The sequence below is a fragment of the Spodoptera frugiperda genome, chromosome 31 (genome assembly GCF_023101765.2).
Source record: "Spodoptera frugiperda isolate SF20-4 chromosome 31, AGI-APGP_CSIRO_Sfru_2.0, whole genome shotgun sequence".
In the NCBI taxonomy this organism is placed as follows: domain Eukaryota; kingdom Metazoa; phylum Arthropoda; class Insecta; order Lepidoptera; family Noctuidae; genus Spodoptera; species Spodoptera frugiperda.
Window position 1 is genome coordinate 11607871 of NC_064242.1, and position 25492 is coordinate 11633362.

The 25492-nt window shown below is 37.8% G+C and overlaps 2 protein-coding genes and 1 non-coding gene across 3 annotated transcripts in view; 1 reads left to right on the forward strand and 2 right to left on the reverse strand.

The window, feature by feature from the left end:
• The window catches only part of LOC118276199 (uncharacterized), a 114333-nt gene that overhangs the window by 30839 nt on the left and 58002 nt on the right, over window positions 1-25492 (forward strand). The window lies entirely within an intron of this gene.
• LOC118276201 (aminoacylase-1) lies at window positions 1874-25226 on the reverse strand. The gene is made up of 9 exons (XM_050707445.1): window positions 25073-25226; window positions 23023-23192; window positions 20339-20507; window positions 19377-19523; window positions 18329-18399; window positions 8719-8835; window positions 7433-7528; window positions 5362-5495; window positions 1874-2117 (listed from the first exon to the last, which is right to left on the reverse strand). Exons 1-9 carry the CDS (start codon window positions 25158-25160, stop codon window positions 1913-1915), a joined length of 1197 nt encoding a protein of 398 aa, XP_050563402.1. The 5' UTR covers window positions 25161-25226; the 3' UTR covers window positions 1874-1912.
• Window positions 9068-9151, reverse strand: Trnal-cag (transfer RNA leucine (anticodon CAG)). The gene has a single exon. It is a non-coding gene; the product is annotated as a tRNA-Leu (tRNA).

The window sequence follows — 25492 nt, forward strand, 5'->3', positions numbered from 1 at the left end:
TACCTGGTGAAAAACAGGTGTTGCTTCAAGCAATACTCTTCACACCCTATTTACAAAATAATGTGTTATTTTTATGTTCACCTATGTGTTTAGGTTCTCTGTTTATGTACAGGTAGACTTTTAATAGCGATATAAAACAAAAATTGGTTTAGTGTTATTATGTTCCTTGGTAACGTATTGTGTCTGGATTTCGTTGAGTCTGGAAGTCATTATGAACATCCTATGTAGGCACTAAACCTGAGTGTTATTGCTAGATAAGGTTTAAATTAGATTTAGCTGATGTATACTGGTATTTATAATAATTAAAACCATTCTTTGTTAATAAAGTTACGTTCTCATAATGGTTAACTTAATGAGGATATAGTACTCATTGATGCTCACTTGCAATTAAAAATAAAACAAAGAAGAAACCTACCTACACAAAGACACAGCTTCATACATTTGTGTCAATACTGCAAAGGCTTATCAAATACTGAGCCTGATTATACTTTAATTGATTCAAATGAACATTTGAAGGCTACAGTCGTAACAGTGAACGGAAGTTCCGTACCAGGCACAGGCGGGTAAAAGCAAGCCTTCTACAATGCTACTGTCATTAAATATACAAATTCGTTAACGTAAAAGTTTCCTCATTTACGCAATGCGTAAGAATTGCGCGCAACTGAGGTCCCGCGTTGGGCGCCAATGAGAACTCGACCGGTACCGCGTTGGGCGCCATCAAGAGGCCGTACGAAATCGCTAAGTTATTCATTCCGTTATGCAATGCCCGCGCCAAAAGTTGTCCTTGACTCAAGTGTTGCTCTGTTTACGAGAAAATTATTTGCTTTAAAACAAGATGGTAACTGAGATACTTAGGTAGAATTGAGCTGAATGTCTTCCAGTTCTGTTTGTTTAAGTTTTAACTGACTGTGGCTGTTTTGGTTGCTATTTTTGACTTCTGTTTGTGTTTAATAGGCTTAGTTGAAACACTAAGTAAGTTGTTTATCGAACCTGGCTTTAAAAGTACTTTCATTGTAGACTAATTAGCGACTACCCACCGATCACGAAAAGTACCACCATTCGCTTAGTGTAAACTAAACGAGGTATTAAGTAGAGGAAAGCAACAGGTTTGAAAATTACGGTGGTTTATACCACGTACACTAATAGCTCACGTAGACTATTGTTTTCTTTATGAGCGGCCATTACGAACCAACAGCCATTTTGATATGATTGCATCATAACTTAACGTGTTTGCAAATTGGGTTTAGGTTAGGATTAGCTCGGTAGATTTAGATTTGTGTTTGTTTAATTGTAACGACTGTTTAATTGAATGTTAAGGTAGTCTTGAAGACTATTTTTCTGATACAAAAGTAAGTTTATGTAATATGTATGTTGAACCAATGCGTTGAATAAATAAAATTATTTCGTTGTTACAGTCATCAATCATTCAAAAATATACTATTTTTAATATTTCCTTTCACTTATTATTCAAATCTACATTCACATTTAGGCAAAATAATGCTGGTTGTGGTTTTACATAGTTTAATTATTTATGATTTGGCTTTTACATATCTCTTTAAATTTCGTATTTATTTCATGTGCGCTTAGCTGCTTTTTAACGTTGTTCGTTGATTTATTTAAACAAGGAATAAATGATAATAAAAGTGTATATTTTATTCATTAATCTGCATAGTAAATGCTTGCTTTAAATTCATATTACATTTAGATTGATAGAAAAAATGGTATAGTTTACCCTACATTTCTTGGTTAAAATAGAACAACATAATTTTCAATCCAAAGATGAATGAATAAAAAGTAAACAAGAAGCTAATTATTTTGTTTGTCTTTGGAGAGAAAAAACTTTCATTACCTCTAACAAAACAAAACACAATCCAATTTTGAAAATCTCATTTAATATAAGTCTTCATACAAATTAGACATTAGCGACGGCTGGTATAAGGGACTCATAGATTTGGATTCCTCGTAGAAACGTGTCAGCTCTCAAATGTTCATCATGTTCGTGCAAGCCTGGAACGGTGTTGGACATTGGGGAGAAACCAATGGCTGGAATACCGAGCTCCCTTATATACCGGCTGTCCGTACCGCCCGGGAACGTGCAGGTTTTCATCGAGATTTTCCTGTAAATAAAAGATTAATATTATTTTATTTTCTTCGGAAAACTTACAGCTAGGATACATATAGTTGAGAAATATTGAAAGAAGGCCAATTACAAGTTTGCACAGGATTCGATGGCAATTATATATAGAAACATCGATCAGTGATGTGTAGTTAAGGTATTATAAAAGCGTTGGGCGCTAAGACAGCTGGACCGGGAGCTTTTCCTGGAAGCCGCAATCGTGCAGGCCTGGGTGATACCACCGGACAGGCCTGCCGACATTGACGGGGAAGCAAGATGGCTCCAGGACGCCATGTCCAGAATATGTGACGTGGCGATGCCCCGGGTCCGGCCAGGTCAGCGCAAACGCCAGGTGTACTGGTGGTCGCAAGAGCTGGCTGCTCTGCGCAGTGCGTGCGTAGCTGCGCGCCGCCGGTACACTAGGCACCGCAGGCTCCGTATCCTCCCTCCAGACGCGGAGGTTAGAGAGGCGGAGTTGTACGAGGGATACAAGGCGACAAAGGCCGCCCTCAAAGCGGAGATCTGGCGGGCTAAGGAGGAAGCCCGTCGGGAGATGCTGGAGACTCTGAACAGAGACCCGTGGGGGCGCCCCTATCGGATGGTGCGTGATAAGCTCCGCACTTGGGCTCCCCCACTGACACAGAGTCTCCGGCCAGAGGTCGTGGAGGAAGTGGTCGGCGCCTTGTTCCCCCGACTACGGAGGGGCTTTACCCCTCCATCCATGACTCCGCCCCCTGCGGTGCCCAATGCGGGCCACAGCGACGACGACGACGACATCGTTCCGGAGGTGACCGAGGCAGAACTGAGAGCGGCGGTGCGCCGGATGGGCGCCAAGAACACCGCCCCAGGACCCGATGGCCTGCATGGCAAGGCGTGGGTCCTGGCCTCGGAGGCTCTCGGGCCTCGATTAATAGGTCTCTACAGCGCATGTTTGGAGAGGGGCCAGTTTCCACTTCAGTGGAAGACGGGAAAACTGGTCCTCGTGAAGAAACCAGGGCGCCCTGCGGACTCTCCGTCCGCGTACCGGCCCATTGTGCTGCTCGACGAGGTGGGAAAAGTCTTCGAAAGGATCATTTCGAACCGCCTCGTCGCGCACTTGTCCGAATTTGGGCCGGACCTCGCGGATGGCCAGTTCGCCTTCCGCAGAGGGCGCTCTACGGTGGACGCCATCATGCGCGTAAGGGACCTCACGACGGGGACTGCAGTGTCCAGGGGTAAGGTCGTCGTGGCGGTGTCTCTAGACATCGCCAACGCCTTTAACTCCCTACCCTGGAGCTGCATACTAGGGGCACTTCGGTACCACCGGGTGCCTACCTACCTCCGTCGTGTAATCGAGGCCTACCTGTCAGACAGGAATGTTACGTTCCCCGGTCGCCAGGGCGAGTGGAACAGGCGAGAAATGTCGCGCGGTGTTCCACAGGGTTCGGTTTTGGGGCCGCTCCTGTGGAACATTACGTTACGACTGGGTGTTGCGCACCGACCTCCCGAACGGCGTCAGCGTAATCTGCTACGCCGACGACACGCTGGTGCTAGCGCACGGGAGGTCGCACCAGGCGGCGGCCAATTTAATGACGACAGCGGTTGCGATAGTCGTTGCAAGGATCCGGCAATTGGGACTCGAGGTGGCGCTCCACAAGTCCGAGGCCATGTGCTTTCATGGCCGCGGGAACGCGCCACCTCCAGGTGGGTCCCAAATAACGGCAGGAGGGGTTACCATCGGCGTCGAGACGACGATGAAGTACCTAGGACTCGTCCTCGACAGTCGATGGAACTTCGTGGAGCATTTCCGACGTTTGGCTCCTAAGTTGGAACGGACGGGGGCTGCGCTTAAGCGGCTCCTGCCCAACCTCGGAGGGCCAAATGCCTCCTGCCGGAGGTTGTATGCGGGGTCGTGCGGTCCATGGCCCTCTACGGCGCCCCTGTGTGGGCGCCGAACCTGATGCGGCGGCCAACTCGGACGCTGCTCACGTCCCAGAGGGTCATGGCCATCCGAGTGATCCGTGGATATCGCACGATCTCCGGGGAGGCGGCGAACCTCCTTGCCGGATTACCGCCGTGGGATTTGGAGGCGAAAGTGCTCGCGCGCGTCTTTAGTCTGCGCGCCGACGCGCGTCGCCGGGGCGAAACTCCGCTGCCGCGCCAGATTAGTGCGTGGCGGGACGAGCTCCGGCGCGATCTCATGGCGGATTGGCAGCAACGACTGTCGCAACCGAGGGCTGGGCTCGCTGTCATTGCAGCGGTAAGTCCCCTCTTTGAGGAGTGGCTAGAGAGGCGCCATGGCGTCCTCACCTACCGCCTGACGCAGGTGCTTACCGGACATGGGAGTTTCGGTAGGTTCCTGTTTTTGATTGGGCGGGAGGAAACGCCCGGGTGTCATCACTGCGAAGACCGCCCGGAGGACACGGTGGAACACACGGTTGCGGTCTGCCCTGCGTGGGCTGAGCACCGCCGTGCCCTCAGGGAAGTGATCGGCGACGGCGACCTCTCGCGTCCGGCTTTGGTTCAGACCATGGTGCGGAGCGAGGGGGACTGGGATGCCGTCTCCTCCTTCTGCGAAGCAGTTATGCTAGCTAAGGAGGAGGCGGGACGCGTGAGGAACGAACTTCCTCACGCCCTAGCCGACGCGAAAGACACTCCGGGCGTCGGGGATCGCGTGACGATCTCCGGCCACCGTAAGTGCGGGTCTGCGGACGGCGAGCAAGGGTAGCTCGCCGCCCGTCCAGAACCAGACCCGTGCGTGCGGCGCGTTGCGTTCCGCGCGCGCCTCAAAGAGCCATCAGACCACCACAGATGGGGCCCAGTAGGGCTGATGCTTAATCCGGAGCTGCGGACTACCTAGCGGGTTTACCGGGGCTCCGGCTCGACAAGCAGGAGTAGGAACGGGGTGGTTTTTAGTCAGTAAGAGTCTGACACTCCCTCTCGCTTTGCCCTGGCGAGAGAAGTCATTGGATGATTTTCCGCCCTGAAAAAAAAAAAAAAAAGGTATTATAAAAAATTGGTATCACATCCCTATAGAAAATCGCGGTGAAACAAGGTTTGCGCTGTGTTTCGCTGTGTAGCGGAATCAACGCACTCGTAACTCCTCTAATGAGGTGGATAAACAAGCAACGATTTCTTATTATCAGATGACCTGTCTGCTTCTTTGATGTTTTTTTAAGGGGGTAAAATCATTCAATTACTTCTCCCGTCATCCAAAGACTTCTCCCGTCCTTCCATTCCCCCTATTGAATTAAGCACAAACTTACAGTTTTTCTGCAGCGGCTTTAAAAGCGACCCAGAAGGCGTTGGACTCGTTCAGCTGTGTTGGTGCTACGTAGGGATCCTTCTGCTCAAACTCGAACGTCACTCCATCGCCAGCCTCCGTGCACCAGCGTCTTATCTGTGATAATTCATGTTTGATGATAAGTGGCGTGACCTTGCATTGCATATGATAGAACTTAATAACGTAGACAGTGTTAGATTGTTTAACGAGTGAAATTAATGAAAATAAGAGAAAGACAAAAATACATAACAATAATTATATCTCTGAAGATTTATTTTACTGATGTCTTAATCAGTTCAATGCAATGATAGTTCTTGCCTTGCCATATATGTGTTACTAAATACACATAGAAGATGATCTTAACTAAAATAATATATAAGATAAAATATTCATTAGAATAGGAATAAAGAGGAACATTTAAAAACGTTACATCAATTTATAAAGAGATGTATTTTTAAATGAATAAGTCACAGACAACCAGGGCTGTTTCGCTAGATTTTATTATGCTCAAACACGACGCTCGAGTAGGGAATTTAGTCTAGATTTTTTCTAGCTGTACAAGTACAATCTAAGTTTACTAATGTAGTATTTTAGAAATATAACTTCAGTTTTCTCTTTTAGTATTTGTTAATTTTGTGTTTCAACTTCAATATAGAGTCGACCATGACGTCTAACACGAAAACATTCATATACGAAACATTTTTAATATATTCCCAAAAGATTGAATTGAAGATGCTTGATAAAATACTTAGATGGTGGTAGAAATTGAATGTTTTATGTTTAGGCTTTGACAAATATCCTGTTAAACCGCTTTTATAGTTTCTATCCTGATTTTATTTGTTGCGAACAAGACTAACGTAGCTTTTATGATCCGATGAAAAGTTTACAGCGTCTAGATTTCCCGAGAGACGGTTGATAAGATACACATATAAACCAATTGGCGGCTCTCCTGGGTATTTCTTTTAATTTATAAACTAAACTAGTTTGGCAATTATGGAGTTAAAAATAGATATCCAATACGCGTATGTAATGAATAACTAAACTAGAACGTGTATTATGATTGCTACGAATAACGCTAAACATTTTTAAATGGTGTTTCAATTATAAGAACCTACGCTATTCTTATGCATCTACATAGGTATGTAGGTAGGTACCTACGGAATATTGCATTTGTATGACAGTGATGCCGTGGTATGTTTCATTAAACCCGTGTTCTATCATTATATTAACAAACTTTAAAAAACACATATTTTTTAATCCATTTTTACATTTTAGAACACGTGCCTCCTATTCTGTCAATTTAACACGTTAAGCCATAGAGATCACCGGTGACCGGTTTAATCAGGGGATAAGCCTCCAACGGTTTTCTATCGATAGTCAAAGTATCACACTTAATAATATTATAAATGTGAAAGTTTATTTGTTTGGATGTTTGTCCGTCAATCACGCTGAAACTACTGAAGGGATTTTGATGAAACTTGGTAGGTATACAGATGGGATACTTTTTAACCCACGGGAACGCGAGCGAAGCTGCTTGCAGAGGCTTGTTAAGAATAAATAATTATGCGTAACAAAATTATGTGAATCGATATAATACTCATAACAAAGACTTACTGACCTCGAAATTGATTCGAAAGCAAGATTTATGGTTAATAATTAGATTAAGACCCTTGTTAACATGAAATAAAACCCTTTGTTTATGAGCTTCTCAAAGTCTTTGCTTAAAGGGTTTTATCGTAGTACATGAATGTAGTGATTTTATAACGTAATGATTTTAATATAGAGTGTTATTAATTATTACATAACATAGTGTCATAATCATCGTCATCATATCAACGACAAGACATCCATTGCTGAATAGAGGCATTCCCCAAAGTGTCAGTGTGTTTTATTATACACTTCATATTATACAAACAAACAGAAATTGGCATGCTCTGGAAATGTATATCATGCATTTACTATTAAAATAAATTTTAATTAAAAAGCACAACCGCAAACAAAGTACTATTTCATTAACAACACAACACAAAGCAGATGTTTGTTTCATTACGTACCTGATTCTCAAACTCTTTTTGGTCGACAGACAGTGCGATGCGGATGTCAAAACTGGCGGTCAACTTTTCTGGCACAACATTGTTTTGGATGCCACCCTGTGAATAAAACAACCGCCATGATGAATCTGAACGCGAATGCAAAGTTACCAAAAACATTCGTTTACCAAAAAAAAGGAACGTTTTGTTTTTACTGACAGTTTTTTGAAGTTTAGCATAGTCGAGTTATTTTACGTAAAATTCATGTAAATTTTGATCAACTTTTGCTCGTTTTATAATAAAAATCATATGTAACAACATCAATAGCTTGTAAGTGGCCACTGTTGACCAAAGGTCTCTTCTCACACAGAGAAGGATTGAGAATTAATCTCCAAGCTTGCTCACTGTGAGTTGTGCCATAATTATCTATATATGTAACATGCTTATTCACGTAACTGTTGGACGAGGAACAAGACTAGTTTGAAGCGATGCTAGAGGCTCATTTATGAGGAGCATTCCGCGAAACGCGACGCGATTGTCGCTCTACTACTACATTTAAGTGAGTAATCCGATAACAATAATTAATTTAGTATGTCTCACGAAGAATATAGTGAGATTATTGTTATGTAGGTATTAGGCGAACTTCCTCCATGTTCTACAAAGCTTTCTACTAAGATGACTCTTTCATTTTTCTGTATATTTCCTCTATCTCTTCGTCATTTGCCACAAAGATTAAAGTCACAACGTCTCACTCCACACTTATGCTCACGAATCTACTAGTATACCAATAATTAAGCAGAAGTAATAAAATTAATAAATAACCCAACTACCTAATACGATCCAATGTTAGTTAAATGTTTAGGTTATAAACATCAACAGTTAAATACAGTTTAAGTTAAACTAATTCCAGTAACTGCTAAACACTATTTCACAGTAAGAGGACAATTTATAGAACCGTTGTTTCTGGTCGATTCTATTTAAACAAAGATTTGTAGTTGGCATTCTGCAATACTGTTTATAATGTGGATTATTAAGAGAAAAATGAGAGGCTGTAGTTTCAAGCCATGGTCATTTATTTGCCTCGCTGGTGAAGTGAGAATTGTGTCAGGTCTCACTCCCTAAATATTACGTAAAACTCATTGCGTTTTCAGATCCGTTTAGCCATGAGTTCTAAGAGTTAGGAGACAAATGACTTAAGAGTATCTATGCCATCCTCTTTGGGAAAATAATTAAAAGTTTCATATTATGATGTTAATAATATCATAGGTTATGTCTGTATGGTTAATTGTTATATGGAAACAGTTACTTACAGACAGCATTGTAAGATTGACAGTAGTGACGTCACCGATGTTTAAGCTAGGGTTGTCAGCGAGCTTCTTCTTTGATTCTGCGCGTAGATCCATTAATTTGTCCACCATGTATCTTAACTGTAACAAATTCAAAACTTGGCTATAGGAAATATTATTTTAAAAGTACATAAAAGAATAATCAGATCGATCAATAATAGACAGAGATCATTTCAAAATAAAAAAAGGACTTGGTCAAGTAACTAATAAAACTTGACTAATAAATATTTACCACAAGATTTCATTTAACTAAATTAAACAATCAAAATTGATTTAAAACTAATAATTTAACAATATTCTCCAAAAAGATATTTGTCAGAAGTGGGATTCGAACCCACGCCCACAGAAGTGGACTGCGACCTGAACGCAGCGCCTTAGACCGCTCGGCCATCCTGACATGTTCAGTGGTATCGAAATATCGAATCATATTGAACTGATCTATAAATTGGTACTTGTTCAAAGAGTACTTAATAAAAACAAAATTATCAATCAATCAATAGCATCATATGTATTGATAACAAACGTTAATGAATGCATTTACTGTCATTATAAATAACTATTACTATAAGATAAATAATAAGAACGATGCAACGCTCGTGTAAAGAATTTTCCTTGCTTTTCCGAAAACCAATTTAGCTTAGACACTAATACTTTCTCAATAAGTTTAAGACTAAAGCACGTTCTCTTAGTATCGCAGAAACTCGATAATTAATTATTTATACTGCAAGATGGAATTTACTTAATAAGAGGTTGCAAGTTGCAGTCTTTAGCTGTAATACTGCAGATGATTACAAAATTGTGATAGATAAACAATAAATAATTTAATTTAAAGTTTGTTTTACCTTTGAGAACGAAACGTTATTGCGTTTGGCACTCTGATTGGCCTGCTTCAATGAACCAACCAATCAGAACGCCGAACGCTAAACTTAAACGTAAAACAAACTTGTACTAAGCCCTCAGTTATTGTTCGAAAGTTTAAACGTTGAGATGACTTCACTCGCTCCCACTTCTCAAACGTCGGCCCATTCAATATAAAAAAAAAAAAAAAAAAAAAAAAAAACTTGTACTAAAAGATCTAAATTAATCTATCCGGTTAAGCTTTAATCGATTTATCAGGGAACAAACTCAAGTATTCAATCTCGAGAGTCGCCTTTGAAATCATTCAACATGCGTATACGCAAATAGAAGAATCAAGGGTCAAGCGTTTTTACCAACTTCTTTTTTTTTTAAGGAACCGTCACACTTTACGATATTTTGCTTTTCATCAACCTATAAGTAACACCTAAAGGTTAAAGTAAGGATTTAGGTTAGGCGCACACTAAGTAACTCTTAGTTAACAAATAGTTTAGAGGAGTTTGATGAAAACGGCTACAGTAAACAAATGACGCGACAAACTCCATTGCATTCGCAATTTCATAAAGCTTAATAGAAAATGATTACTAGAGTTGACATTTTTGCAAAAAGTATTCAATTCGACCACCTCTCGTAAGACCCTATTTGCAGTCAATGTAACTGCAAATGGCTGCAGTTTCATTTCTTTAAGAGCTCATGTTACCGCAATGTTACCGGCAGCCATCTTTAAAGAATAATGTAATTTCCCAGTCATTCCAACGCGGTTACATTAAGTACTAGGCAGTGAGTATTGCAACAAGATAGTTTTCTTTTTTGGTTTTTTCTTCCAAAGATGTTATTAATATAAAATGGGGATAATATAGGTTAAACCCGATTTGAGGTGTGAAAATACAATTAGGTACGTAAAAATATACATAGTTAAAAAAATATTAAAAAATAGGTACGACATAATAGTTACGTAACAACATTTTGCATGCTTTTATAAATTTTAATAGTATAAAATGAATAACATTATTGTAGACTAAAATTAAATAATAATAGCTTCTAAAACTAAACGACTTGTGACATATTCCAACTTGAAGGCTTGAAGTCTCAATGAGCCATCAGACTACCACAGATGGGGCTGATGTCAGATCGGGACTTGCGGACAACCTAGCCGGTTACCGGAGCTCCGGCTCGAAAAGCAGGAGTAGGAACGGGATGGTTTTAAGTCAGTAAGAGTCTTACACTCCCTATTAAAAAAAAAATTTGAAAAGTATCTTCAAACAAACTACTTTTAAAATATTTCTAGAGGTAAACATCGAGACATGTTGTAATGGATGGAATCTCTATACCTTGTAAGTGTTGTACCTGTTCAAAAAGCAAAATGTAGGAACATTTTTCAGAAAATACTGCAGTGCAGAGGGTGTTACTAAAATATGAGTGCATCGTCTCGAGGAGAGGTCCACGTCTAAACATTTTAGGTGTCTTGTCAAACAACGACGGATTAAGTGGAGTAATAAAGTAGTTGGAATATTTTGTATTGAGTGTTAGTAAAAACGGAGTTTATTTTAAAATAGATATAAATAAAGATAAAACGAAAGTATTTGCACAAATTTTTAATATTATTACCTATATTTGCTTTGACGTTCAAAAGGGCCTTCTTGGTCTATTTGAAATAAATAATGATGTTCAAAAGTACATTCCTGATCTATTTGAAATGAATCATTTTGACTTTGACTTTGACACAAAGTAAGTACTCTCTTCGTAGTTTGTATAATTACATGAATTTATGTTTCATTAAGTTTTGTATCTAAAATCTTAAACAGATTTTGATGTCTGTATTGATACTTACTTTGGAACAAACATATTACGGATAAATCGTTGTATGTGGTTCAAATAACACTTTCTAAATTTTACTAGCAATTTCTTGAAGAAGGCCAGTATAAAATGTTTATAGTTAGTGTCATATTAAATACTTAAGACTGTTTTATAGATGTTAGGAATAAAGCAAACATGTTGCTTTATGTTGTTGTACAATTATTACCGTCATCCGTATGGTTATTACTACTTAAATGAAAACTGCATTTATTTTTTATTACATCTGTTAAGTTTAGAATGTTGATAGCTCTATACAGACTACATATATGAATGGGGAAATGCTGTAGGAAAGCTATGACTTTATGTTTTTCACTTTTAATAATCAAAAGAATACATACGTTAAGAAATCTACCGATAAATCCATATAAGTTATTGAGAATGACCATAACTAGAATTAACTTTTTTTATAAGATGAGTAAACGAGCAGACGTATCACCCGATGGTAACCAATCGCCATCACGCATAGACACTTGCAACACCAGTGGCGTTACGAGTGCGTTGCCGGCCTTTTGGGGATTAGGAATTTAAGGGTTGCTGGGGAATCGGGGATTGGAAAGATTGGAAAGGGGGGACTTGGGCCTCCGGTAACCTCACTCACACAACGCAAGGGTTGTTCCATGTCGGTTTTCGGCGAGGCCGTGGTATCACCATCACAGCCCATTCGTACCGAAGCATGGCTCTCCCACACTTAATTTCATATAAATTAAAAGTTGTGTAATAGACACCGTTAGCTAATTACCAATACAATTTTACTATAGGTAATGTGAAGAGTATTTAATTTAATTAAGTATGTAAATATCTCCATAGTTAGCCATTATAGTGTGTGCGGAGATTGTGTAATACATTAAGGCCATTACTTTTACAAATGGCGGCGTGACGGAATAAATGGCGGGACACATTAATGCGCCACTTTCACTAATTATGTTTAATAGTTAGCATTTTTAAAGTTATTTATAAGTAAGATATAGACATCAGGCTTCTCTACATAGTATTATTTCTTGAATAAATGAAAAAAAAACAATGTCTCGCCTTTTATCCTCGAATGGGCAGTCAGAGGCGCATATTATGGTACGTAATGCCGCTAATACAATGTATATCCACTTTTCCCCATTGATGTTATAAGTCCCATGTAATAGGTGGTGAGCCTATTGCCATATACTGGGCACTTTCCAGACTCTGTGTTACCACTGAGAAATTTTCGAAAAACAGAAAAAAGCCCGGTAATACATTACCCGACCCGGGAATCGTAGCCGGGACCGTAGTTTGCCCGGCAGTCGCACTTGCGACCACTCGACCAACGAGGCAGTATTATTTATATATATGATGTTACATATTTGTATTTTTTATTAGGTACTTTCATAATAGCCGTCCTGTAATATATTCATGTTTGTATCTGGGCTTATTTATATCCAACTTTGAGAATTTCGTATTACCTAGTAAATCCCTTTAATCTTAGAGGAAACCGGGTATCTAAGGCAAAATCTGTCTAATACATAGTTAGTTTTGAAAAGTTATAGCTAATATGAATTGATGTTATTTGGGTATTTACCCCAAGTTTAAGATAGGTAGGTACTTATCTCTAGTTAAAACTTATATCATTATAAACACCTCACCTGGTGTCAACTTGGTTGCGCAACCAATTACAAACACCAACAAATCAACTTGTGATGAGATTTCATTTGATTTATAACTTTTTTTCTTTTTGTTTTAGCTTTGATAAATCTGCAGATAGATCTCCAATGAAATAACATTTAAAAGTGTTTTTGTTTGTTTAGTAAATCGTGATATCATATAATTATCAACATCAGCATATAACTGTCTCATTCTTGATAATAGTCCTGTTCTCACACAAAGAAGCATTATTTACCACGTTAGCTCAAGTTTATAGTTTGTAAGAGCTTGAGCGCCTAGCGTCACTGACAGACAGACTGACGGACAATTCAATTTCATGTTTCAAAAGTGCCTAATTTAGGATTAATTGAAATAAATGCTTTGACTTTGACTTTGTAACTCAAGTTTACGGTGTCTTAATAATCTTAGAAACGTGTACTAATACTTAATACTAACACAATACACTGAACATAAACTTTGAACTTTGGTTGATAAATACGATTATTCCTCTGACGACTCGAATTCCTTAGCCGTTTCCTAAGTTTTAATGCTAGCGATCTAGGATTAAAAGTAACGATTAGATCGTTGTAATCCGTCCATTAGTCTAGTAGAATTGAGGGTCGACCCTTGATCCTCTCGTTGCTAACGAGGGCTTCAGTAATTACTAGTGTTTTATGTTGTTATCTACTTATTGTGTGAATTATTAACAGTTCCTCACTAACACTAGAATTGGAACTTAAAACGGGATATTTACCATGTTTTTCCATTTTGAACTCATTAATTTTAAATTGAAAAACATGGTAACTATCCCGTTTTAAGTTCCGATTCTAGTGTTAGTGACCATGTCAGTTTAAAAACTTAGTTCCTCACTAAGTTTATTTGATACCTACATACCTAAGCTTAGATGGAGCCATAACAAATTGGCTGTCTTGTTCCAAAACATTAGGAACTTATCTTAACTAACTGAAAAAAAAAAAAAAAACTGAAAAAAAGGACTAATCAACAAAGCAAACTTATCTTCTCTACCTTAAGTACTCCACGTTAAAACAAACTGATTTAGGAACCTTTTCAACTAGGACTCAGAATATCTCAGCATTTACCTAAATCGATTCAAGACAGACACATTTCCCTTCAGTTCTGTCGTTCAGTTGGTATCTACGATAAATGACCATTCCCCGAGTGTCTTGAGAATAAAAGAACTCATTTATCACAGAGATCTAACTCAGGCACTATATTCTTTTAGGTTTTTTCGGAAATAGCACCTTGTGTTCTTAAGTGGACAGCTTAATTTGCCTATTATCTGAAATTGTTGATGAGGATGATTTTCCTGCCGTAGATTGAAGATCAAAATATGTGGTTATCATCATTGTAAGTAGTCACTAAAAGTATAGAGTTCGCAATAGCTTCACTATTGCCTCGTTGGCCGAGTGGTCGCAAGTGCGACTGGCAAGCAAGGAGTCTTGGATTCAATTCCGTGTTGGGAAAAAATCTCAGTAGTGACATTGCAGTTGGAAATATGCTCGGTATATGACAACAAACTTGCCGTCAATTACATGGGACTTATAAATTGTGAAGAATGGGTGTACATTGTACAGTGGAATTACGTGCTGCAATGTGCACCTTTGCCCTTGGATCTAAAAGGCGTGACAATATTTATTTTAATAATTTATTTCAACTACCATTGTCTAAGCGACGAAAAATAGATGTCTGTAGTTACTGGTTATGCTTTAAAACTCTACGATTATCTAAAGCAACATTGATAAATAATTTACATATCTTAAGGCATAGAACATAATTATTCTGTGTGACATGTGATAATTAGATTAAACTAGACACTGAACCCAACGTAACAAGGTAAACGCAGGTTGACGAACATGTTTGTGTTAATTATAATTCAAATGCTCAAGTATTTGAAATGATTCGTTAGTAAACAGAATCTGGTATGAATGACTGCCATGAGATCTAGATTTATGGATATAAGAGATTTTGGGTTATATTCTTAGGTCCGATAACGTGCTCTGATTGTCTTGTTGGTCGAATGGTTGGGCGACTGCTATACAAGGGGCATTGGGTTCGATGGCAAAGCATTACTAGGCATTTTTCGAAAATTTTACAGTAGTAACACGGAGTCTGGAATTGTGTCCAGTGTAATAGGTATGGAAATACGTTCACTATTGTTTATTGCATTGAACTTATAAGTTATAACGCAAATAGTAATAATTGGTACATTGTTTAGTGGCATGGTAATGTGCAGCCTGTGCAGGTGCACCTCTGCCTACCCCTTCAGGAATGAAAGGAGTGACGTTGCGAATAACGTGCTATTTTGTTTTTGAATTGAAAGTTTATCAACGAGACTGTGTTTACGGCAAAATCAAAAGATAGTTTAAGTCCTATACAGTTTTAAGATCAACTTCTCACATACATGTGTAAATAAAGAGAATATGTACTCCTAGAATAAAAAAAAGTCACTATCTGACTCCAAACTCCTTGATAACCACATCAGGAGAAAGTTTTATAGAACCTCTTTAAAGAAACAGTTGGAAGCAACTTCTTCGTCCAATCGCAATTAGTAGAGTGAGCATAGTTCGCCGGCATGTGCTGCCAATTTTCTTGAATCTTTTATTTTATTCTTTTTACTGATTAAGTTTTCTATGCGGCTCTAGAACTCTTACAATGTAACTTTGCTGGGTTATATTGAGCGTGAGGAGGTAATAAGTATGAATTGCATGTTAATATTTAGCTGGTGGGTGTAGCTACAGGATTTCCTATGTATTAGAAGTACCTAACCCTTTCAGTTTTACTATTCATAAGTCTTCAGTAACAAAAGAGATTAATTATTATGTTATCGGCTTACTCACGTACTGTTTTGACGAGGAACTCGACTAGTTTCAAGCCATGCTAGAGGCTCATATTCATGAGCAGCATTCCGCGACACACGACGCGGCGATTGTCGTGTGTCGCGGAACTAGTCGAGTTCCTCGTCAAAACAGTACGTGAGTAAGCCGATAACATAATAATTAATTTAGTATGTCTCACGAAAGTTACAATAAAATAACAAAAGAGATTGTTTCGCCAAACTCCAATTAATTTCGAAATTAACAAATTCGATTATATACTTTGCTTGATTCATTTTAAACACTGAACTAATATAATTTTTAATAACAAGGTACTTTCGAGTTTGGAAAGGGAATATCGCCAAGTCCTGCAAAAAAGCGGCATTATCTTCAAATAAACTTACCCAGAAACAGTATCTACTTGTTTTCAGAGTTATTATGTTTCTGGTCGTACATTTTAATCAGATTCAGAATATTTGAGTGCTATATCTTGGCGGGGCGACGCAATCATATATACTGAATAAATAAAAGTAGGCATAAGTCCATACGTTATCCACATATTGTTACAAAAAAGCTTACATTTTAGATGTGCCTGAAAAATATGTCTAACGTAGGCGCAGTAGGGTACTTATTTGAATTGTTCACAAGTCCTGAAATAGTATGTCATTACTTTTTACTTGACATAACGTAACGTTTTTGTGTTCTGAACATAGACGTGCGTATATGACGAATACAGATTTTGCCAATTTATTACTACTACTATGGAGGACAACGTTTAGTTCGTCAAACACTAACGTTATAGTTCATTGAGAATAATTATTTAAGTTTTTATTTGTTTAAAAAAATCGTGCGTGCGTTAACAAATATACAAGTTCATATACACATGACACCCAGACACGAACCAACAATTTGTGGATCATATAAAGTTCCGTGCGGGAATCTACCCGCGACACTTTACGCTTTTACTTAGAGACCGTTGTTTAAGAGGTTCAGTTTTATCAGAGAGATACTCCCTGGTCTTTTTTAAATGTTTAGTTCCTTAGTCAGCTTTTACAACACACTGTGTGACAACTGTGGGAAGAGTAGAGATAATGACGTTTCATTCTACACTTTTTTTGTAGGGGGAAGTCATCTACTGACTTCTTCCGCCCCAGGTGAGGCGAGAGGGGGTGTCAGACTCTTATTGACTAAAAACCACCCCGTTCCTACTCCTGCCTTTCGAGGAACCGGAGCTCCGGTTAACCCGCTAGGTAGTCCGCAGCTCCGGATCATTCATTTGACACTCACAACAACGATTTACAATTGTATCCAACAGCTGGCACAAATTTATCTGCTGTTGTTATCACGAGTCACCTGTCTTTACATACCGAATTATTCACAGTATCTAAGCTTAAGCCAAATACCTAGCTGTAGAAGTGCATCATTATTCTCAATTCATGAACACACGATATTAGTCGGTTGGCTGCTAGCCAAGCCTGTTAATAAATGCAAAGTCTATTAAATGATACATTATTGTATTAGAGTTATGTTTATGTGATTTACTTTTAGTTTTAAATGTTATTTTTAAAGTCGTTTTTCATCAAATAACAGGAATGTGTTTTTTATGAAGAAGCCGGTAAACGAGCTGACGGATTGCCTGATGGTAAGTAATGGCCGCCGCCCATGGACATCCGAAACACCAGTAGCGTTATAAATGCATTGCCAGTCTTTTGGGGGTTAGGAATTTAAGGGCTATTGGGGAATCGGGGATGAAAGATTGAGAAAGAGGGGTAATTGGGCCTCCGGTGGATCTTAACCACTAAGTTTTTGCTGCTTACTAATTCAAAGTAAGACTTTCTCGAAGGATTCTATTGACATAAAGTGTTACTAGTTTATAATTTAGATTTAGAGTACACAGCTGGGTAGGTACACGACAATTCCATTTAGAAAGATTAGGTAGACTCATGTCAAATTGAAACGTCAACCTCAAGTTAATTTGATTTTAGCCAAATTAGCTAACTAAATAATATTGTATTGTTTAATGTGTACTAAAATAAACAAAGCTGTTCATTCGCAAACGATCTATGAAAATACTTAGGAATCTTAACCGACGAGCATGCATGAAAAGACTGATGACTGTTGATGAAGCGAATGAAGTATGGAAGATTCGTAGAGATTGGCGTTCCATAGTCTGTGCCTACCTCTGTGGGAGACAGGCGTGATGTTATTTATCTATCTATGTCCTAATGAATCTTACTAATGACAAAATGCAACAGAAAGTTAGCCATTTTAAAATGTCTCTTAATACAAAGAGTTTAGTAACACAATTCTACAGAGAAATTAAAAGCCCAATTGCGAAATTTCCTTGTCAAAATACCGTATACTTGTAACCATAAGAGATAAAAACAAATTAATGAGAGTTTAATTTTATTTCTGACCTTTTCGCCGTTGTTATCGGGCAGCAACAGGGAGCCATGCCCGGACTTGCCAGGGCAGATAATCTTCATATCTGTAAAGAATTTAAATCACTTGATTATCTCGACTAAGTTGGGTTAAGTACGCTTAATTTTGTGATTTCAGCTGAAATGCTGCTTTGGGTAGTGTACAGAGAGTTTATATTTATGTGTTTATATTTTGGAGGATTGAGTGTTTAATTTATTAAGGAGGTAATATGCAATCCTAACATCAGCTATGTGATTTTGACAGTTAATAAAGTAACTGATAAAGAAAATGTGTCGTCACACCACCTAGCCGCAGGTTATGTCTCTTATCAAAGGCTTATCTTATACTTTTACCGGTAAAACTTTATGAATCTTTATTATGCGCAGCGATTTCGCTAGGCAAATTAGCTAATTCACGTAACATATTAACAGACAACTGAATCGTTCTAAAATAATTTTAAGTGCAGCGGAATAGCAAAATCCTTCTACATAAATATTAACATTTCTACTAAAAAAAAAAATTTTAAAACAGAAATAGAATACGGTCACAACAATAATCTTTGTAGATACGAAAAACAATCATAAAGTAATGAGGATAAGACAGAAAATAAATTGCTTTATCACCTGTGCCCACGTGAACTGACAGGCGGAGAGAAAAAGGCCGGCTTGTAATTACGAATGGATTACCTCATGTTTTTCTTTTTACTAAATATACAAGAATTTATTCCAGTGTTAACCAGAATATATGTGTTAACCATATTATAAAATTTGATCTACGACTATTAATATTTAGGCTAGTTAGTACACCAGCTAAATAGAACAAAGTCTCGTGTCGATCCGTCGTTTCGTGGACTGATTATAGTATTTTATCGTAAGCAGAGGATGTTAGAATGTGTCAAATAAATCAGATTAGCTTCATCATTAACAATTACAGATTAATCTACTAAAGTTCAATTGATCAGAAAATCTGGACTCATGAATAATGGCAAAAGTTGAAATTACTTAAAAATGCGTAAGTACCTCATCTACTTCTGCCAATACTCACGCCATATTGTCCTTTCTCCGTTGTAAATCAAGTACTCGTCAGTAGCACTGGCCATGCCCTCATCCAAAGCGAAGCCCACGTTCAGGTTCTTGAAGGCTTCTGTCTTCACAAACTGACCCATACCTGGCCCTCCTCCTATTTCCTCGTCTGCAGAAGAAATTAATTAATTTTGTTAGTGACTATCTACTTTCTCGTGAATGCTTATTCTATTTAATCCTTAATTTACATTTTTTGTTTTTTATACCTTAAGCTCCGGTTTTAATTAGTTAAATATTGTATCTTTAACACACTAAACGCCATGGGGCAAAAAAGACCGGCGCTAGAGGAGAATTTGCCTTCAACAGATTTTTGTTGGCAGTCAAAGTACCGCTACTTTTTTAATTTAACAATAACTTATAATCTAAAATTCGAACGCTAACTACTAAAATAACCACCAAAATAATCAGTTATTTTGGTACATTTCTTGACTAGCCAAAAAAATGCAGCTCTCATTTGAGCTAATAAGAGCGCTCGATAGATCGCTAACTCACTACTCGAGGCACTAGAAAGACAATAGACCCAGATACGATGCGACCTCTAGTCTGTCTTGTTAAAAGCAGCCAAAGAAAAATATGCTAGGAGCAGAGAGAAACATGTGGGTTTCCACGTGTCACTGTATAGAAAACATGTGTTCTATTCCAAGAATCAACCTTATTACTCTTGGCAAGCGAGATGGACATCACATTTTAAAAGGTTCACGTTGAACAGAGATATAATAGCTAAGCTGTGAAACTATGTGACTGTCTCCACCGATGCTAAGCTATGTAGCTGTGCGAGTAAGATGAGCTATGAAGATGCGCCGCCGCAATGTAGCATAGCACATCTCTCGTGGAAAAACAGTCTAACACACAGGATAAAAATTGCTTGTAGACTTTATTCTTAAATGAAGGACTTTAAATATTTGACAAATAAATTAAAATAACCTGGCACAAAAGACAGATGAAGAGTTCGCTTCAACCTGATGCCACTAGCCTTCAATCTCCTGACAGCCTCGATGTACTGCACAGCAACAGACTTCATGTCCTGCACTCCTCGGCCGTAGATGACGCCGTCTACTAAGTGAGCCTCGAACGGAGGATGAGTCCAACTTTTCTGTACAAGAAGAAGAGTACCTAATAATGTTAAGTATGAAGATTTGATTTCGATTTTCAAGTTTAAGGAAAGATAATTCAGTTTATTGAGAGATCTCAATGCTGTAGGTACAGCAGACAGTTTTCTTCGTGGTCTTCGTCCTAGCATATTATAGCAAGATTTTTTTTTATTCAGTAACGTTAAACGTTGCCCCACACTAGGATTTTCTTCTGTATCGTGGGTGTGTTTACAAACTTATATGTTCACATACACATGACACTCAGACCCGAAACAACTATTTGTGGATCACACAGAGAGTTGCTTCATGCAGGAAACGAACCAGATACAAGTTACTTGGCAGCCAATCCATATAGCAAGAAATCAGTGACATTGAAACAGAACGGTTTTTATTTATTTATTTATTTATTTGAATAGAACGGTACAAGCCAATAACACTATTCAACACTTTACAAAAATTTAAAAATATAAAATTCTGAAAATTTATATAAATATTAATTATTATTTTATATTTTATCTTTGGTAAAACTGCTACTCATATATAAGTTTAGCTTACATCCATGAAGCAGGCAATTTTCATATGCAATGTAGCCCACATTTTTTTAACACTTGTCTAACTTGAGTATCATATTTAATGCACAACAAATCTATTAAAACAGGCATTCATTTATCGATAAAACATATAAATACCAGTACAGGAAAAATAGCAAATCACAGTTTTTACACAGAAACAAATCTCTTATCTACACTGCATAAAATAATAAACAGAACAGAATATAGATCTGGTACCAGTTAACGATACTTAACTGTAGGAAAGTAATTAAGTTTTTCTGTTAAGAGGAAACCTGATTAACTGTTACGGCCTGGAATTGAACGTGCGATCTCGTTCACGGATTAAATAATAACGGTGCAGATAAGCTCTGGATTTGTAGGAATGGAATATGGGACTTATGCATAGAAATTACCTATGAATACCTATGCATTCTTGGTTTTGATAGAAATTAGGTACTGAACCTACTGGATTGAAATGACTGCACGGTTGGCGCTGGACAACCGGCGGTTCAACAAATATATTTAGCTTCAACATTTAGTTTTCCCAATTATGTGTATTTCAAGTTAGCTGTTGTTTTATTGTCTTTTTGTTCCGGGTATATCGTTTTGTATTGTTATTTGAATTAGTTATTTGTTTTTATTAACATAAAATAGATTTTCCATTATTGATATTCATTTTTATGGATTTGACGGACTTTTAGTGCGGCTACAGGGTATTTTTCTACATAAATAATTTAAGATGAAGCTCAAAACGATACAAAATGCCACTGTTATTGGCCACTTAACTTTAAAAAACCGAGTTAATAAATACAAATAATTTGTGGAAAGTAAAATGAAATTAATTTTCCGGTCGGTTGTCACCGCAGACTGTATTGAAGTGACAGCGAGTGCGGCTCGAGGGCATTTAATACTTTATTTTAATTTATCTGTTTTCATTTCACTATAAACATACCTATTAGCCTAGCTTCATACATTTTAACCCCCAAAAGGATAGGTAGAGGTATTTTATGAGTTGTATGTTATAATATGAGATGAGATGATGAGATGTGAGCCTACAACCATACAGCTGGCACAATTGTAGTCTTCTTGCAACTACGATTCTAAAAAACCGAAACCACCTCAATATTATGTAAGCACCTTGCCCGAACCGGGACTTGAACCCGAGGCTTCTTGCTTAGTAATTGCATTGGCGACCACTCGACGAACGCGTCAGATTTCTTTTCCAAAAAAAATAATAATACCTAGTGCTTGTTTAATAGTAGTTTAGAATAACTCTATGGGCCCAAGTATGTACCTATACTAAATCCCAAAAGACAGATAATTAAACTTTATAAAGCAATAAAATGTCACTTAATCAAGTTAGTGAGTCCTTGGCTTACTTCACACTTTTGGAAACTAGGTTACTTTGAATTTAATTTTAAACTGCGCTGGGAGTTACAACTCCTAGGTCTCTTAAAACGTCTAAATCTTTGAGAACGTGGATTCCTAAACAATTTATTCTGCCTCGGATGCTGGGAGTACTTAATCTTTTAAGGAGACTCGCTTCTTTTTAAATATCTTATATGTCTTTACATACAACTATGTATGTTAAGGGGTGTCGTAGCGGCATGTTAAATAAATGATGCACATGTACTAAAATTAAATTGAAAAAATTAACTAATAGACAATTTTATTATTTAAGTAAGACTGCACATTTTACGCGATGGCTGGGCAACGTGTTGCAAGTTCGATTCCCGCACGGAACAACTCTTTGTGTGATCCACATATTGTTGCTCGGGGTCTGGGTGTGATGTGTCTATGAAATTGTATGTTTGTAAACGCACCCACGACACAAGAGAAAACCTTAATGTGGGGTAACGTTTAATAAAAAATATTAATTTGAACTTTAAAAATATCAAAAATACGAATCACCTTTTATACGTACACAAAACCAATTCACATCATTTCGATAACCTTACCAACTTACCTCAAACACGGGTACCACATCCATATGCGAGTTCAGCAACACACTGGGTAGGTTGGGTTCCAATCCTGGCCAAGTCATAACAAGGATAGGTTTCTTCGGCAGAGGCTCGTGGACTTGCACGGAGAGGCCCATCTCTGCAGCCTGGCCGCGGAGGTACGTGAGGCATTCATCTAAAATAAGTCAATTTAGTTTAATTAGGTTGATCTTGGGTACATTCGTATGTGTTCATTTAGTGTAGAGAGAATTTAAAGGCCTGATAAAGATTTTAAGGGTTTGTTTCACAATATCTGGATAGCCGCTATGTCCTAGATTTTGAATTAAGAATGTAATTTGTATGAGCTCTCTGTTACATAAGTTTATCGGGTACTTATATGAAAGTGATGAAACAGGCGTTAAGATGATCATATTATATATTGTATATAGCTTTTGACTGCTTCATGACACTAATCATACTCGTACTAAATACGAAATTGTAAATATTAAAGTTTGTTTGGAAGTTTTTCCGCGCTGAAACTACTGAACGGGATTTTGATGAAATTTAATATACAGAAAGACTATGGCCTGACTTGGTTGATAGGATACTTTTTATTCCACGGAAATGCGGACGAAGCAGCTGGCAGAAGCTAGTTAGTCATGAATGCAAGTGAGACTGCTGAACATGGTGTGTGGAGTTCGATTATCGTACTTATAACTATGCAATGCGCAATACGATAACTAGGTAATTAACATAATATTAATCGTGTCGAGTAAATAGCCAATGAGTTGATACAATTCGTTAATTCCAGTTAATTTGTAAATTAGTGTCAATGTTATTTTAACTAATAGTTGCGATTCGATTTATTTACGTTTGACGTCTGCGTAATTATTATCAGGTTAGTTCGGTAATTATGTCGATTTTAGGTGAATTAGTAGGTGTTCATTTAATGTTTTACAATAGAATACTAGCTTAGTTATACGATTGTGATTACGTAAGCAATTTTCAAAATGAATACTGAATAATTTTTATTTTTAGAAGGTAGGTATCAAAATCGTATATCCGCTGGGTTATACGACTCACGATTTTTGTTACATCTGATCCATACCCAGTTGATACCTTCTGAAAATATGTATACCTACTTTTTCATAAGTACTGAAGAAACTGTACGTGTTTATTTCACTTTTTTTTTAGATATTCTGTTGCCTATCTTGAACGGTTCAAAACATTCTTAACAAAAGAGTGTTGATGTTACGATAATCTTATTAAAAAAACAAAATATGCTCACAAGTAACTGAGCAGTTTAGAGATAAATTAGATAATTTGTCTGCTTCAGTTCAGTTGCTTTTCCTTGCTTTTCTGTACGCTATCAACGGCTAGAGCACAGAAAAACGTTACCTTTCTTGTTCCCTTAAACACAAACAAAACATTTACTCCCAAAAACCAACACGATAAAAAAAAACGCAACAGAAATTAATTCATTGAAACCATTTACAAGTCCCCATACATGCAAACAAATTAAATGATCTTTTTTACTGCAACGCGGACGGCACACGAATAAAGGTCCGCAAAGGTAGCGCGTCATTCTAAAAAAAGCTCTGGAGCTCTATTGTATACTGGCATAATGTTACTTGTCCGTCCTCGCTGTTAACGAGGCTTTCACACCAAAATAACACTTATGGACAAAGTTGTATTAGTAAAGTTGCTGTCAAATTTGCTTACGTGAAATTTTTGGAGATATATTTAGATACAGTGACAAGAACAGAAAAGGGAGCATTAAAATAATGGATGCTAGTAGATTTACTAAAGAGAGATAATTTTTCCAGCAAAAAGGCTTGAGGTAGACTTAGTTATAGTACTTTAAAACTAATCATAATTACTTATATTATTTGGTACTTGTAATATTCGCATTTAAGACTTTTAGACTTTTATTTAACAGAAAACTTTACTATGCGACATTCAAATATAATGTCACAAAAAACAAATTTAATCTACCACTACTACCTAAAACCATCCCAGCCCCCTTTCGGGGTAGACCGTAGACGACTAACACAATAACGTTCCTACGTTACGTACCGTAATTAACGTTCGGATGAACGCTACGGATCCTCAGGTAATTCCGTAAATTGCTCACTGCAGGATCTGACTCGTAATCACTCGGCATTTTTCCGAAAAAGTACCAAAAACTCCTTTAAAACGTTCCTACAAACGTAAATAGTTTGCAAGTGATGCCCACTGATAATTTTTGGCACTTTTATAGGCAATTTATCGGAATTTATTCGTACTTTGTACCTACAACCGCAAATAGTGGTTGGTATCTAGGTGTGGGAATTGAGGAGGTTGGGGAAAAATGGACCTTGTCTTAATTAATTTAAAAAGGAATTAATAAGATACGATATGATCGTATCTTGTTAAATTGTTTAGTTTCCTGCGACAGAGGGCGCTCTGTGCGGACCTAGGGCAACCCAATTGACGACATATTAAAAAATACCCATT

What these genes read in the sequence shown, in the direction of transcription:
- LOC118276201 (XM_050707445.1), bottom strand. Translation starts at nt 25,160, where the DNA reads ATGCCGAGTGATTACGAGTCAGATCCTGCAGTGAGCAATTTACGGAAT. An exon ending in TCATCCGAACGTTAATTACG is followed by an intron (nt 23,193 to 25,072) that starts GTACGTAACGTA and finishes GACTTATTTTAG; the next exon opens with ATGAATGCCTCACGTACCTC. An exon ending in TCATCTGTCTTTTGTGCCAG is followed by an intron (nt 19,524 to 20,338) that starts GTTATTTTAATT and finishes TTTCTTCTGCAG; the next exon opens with ACGAGGAAATAGGAGGAGGG.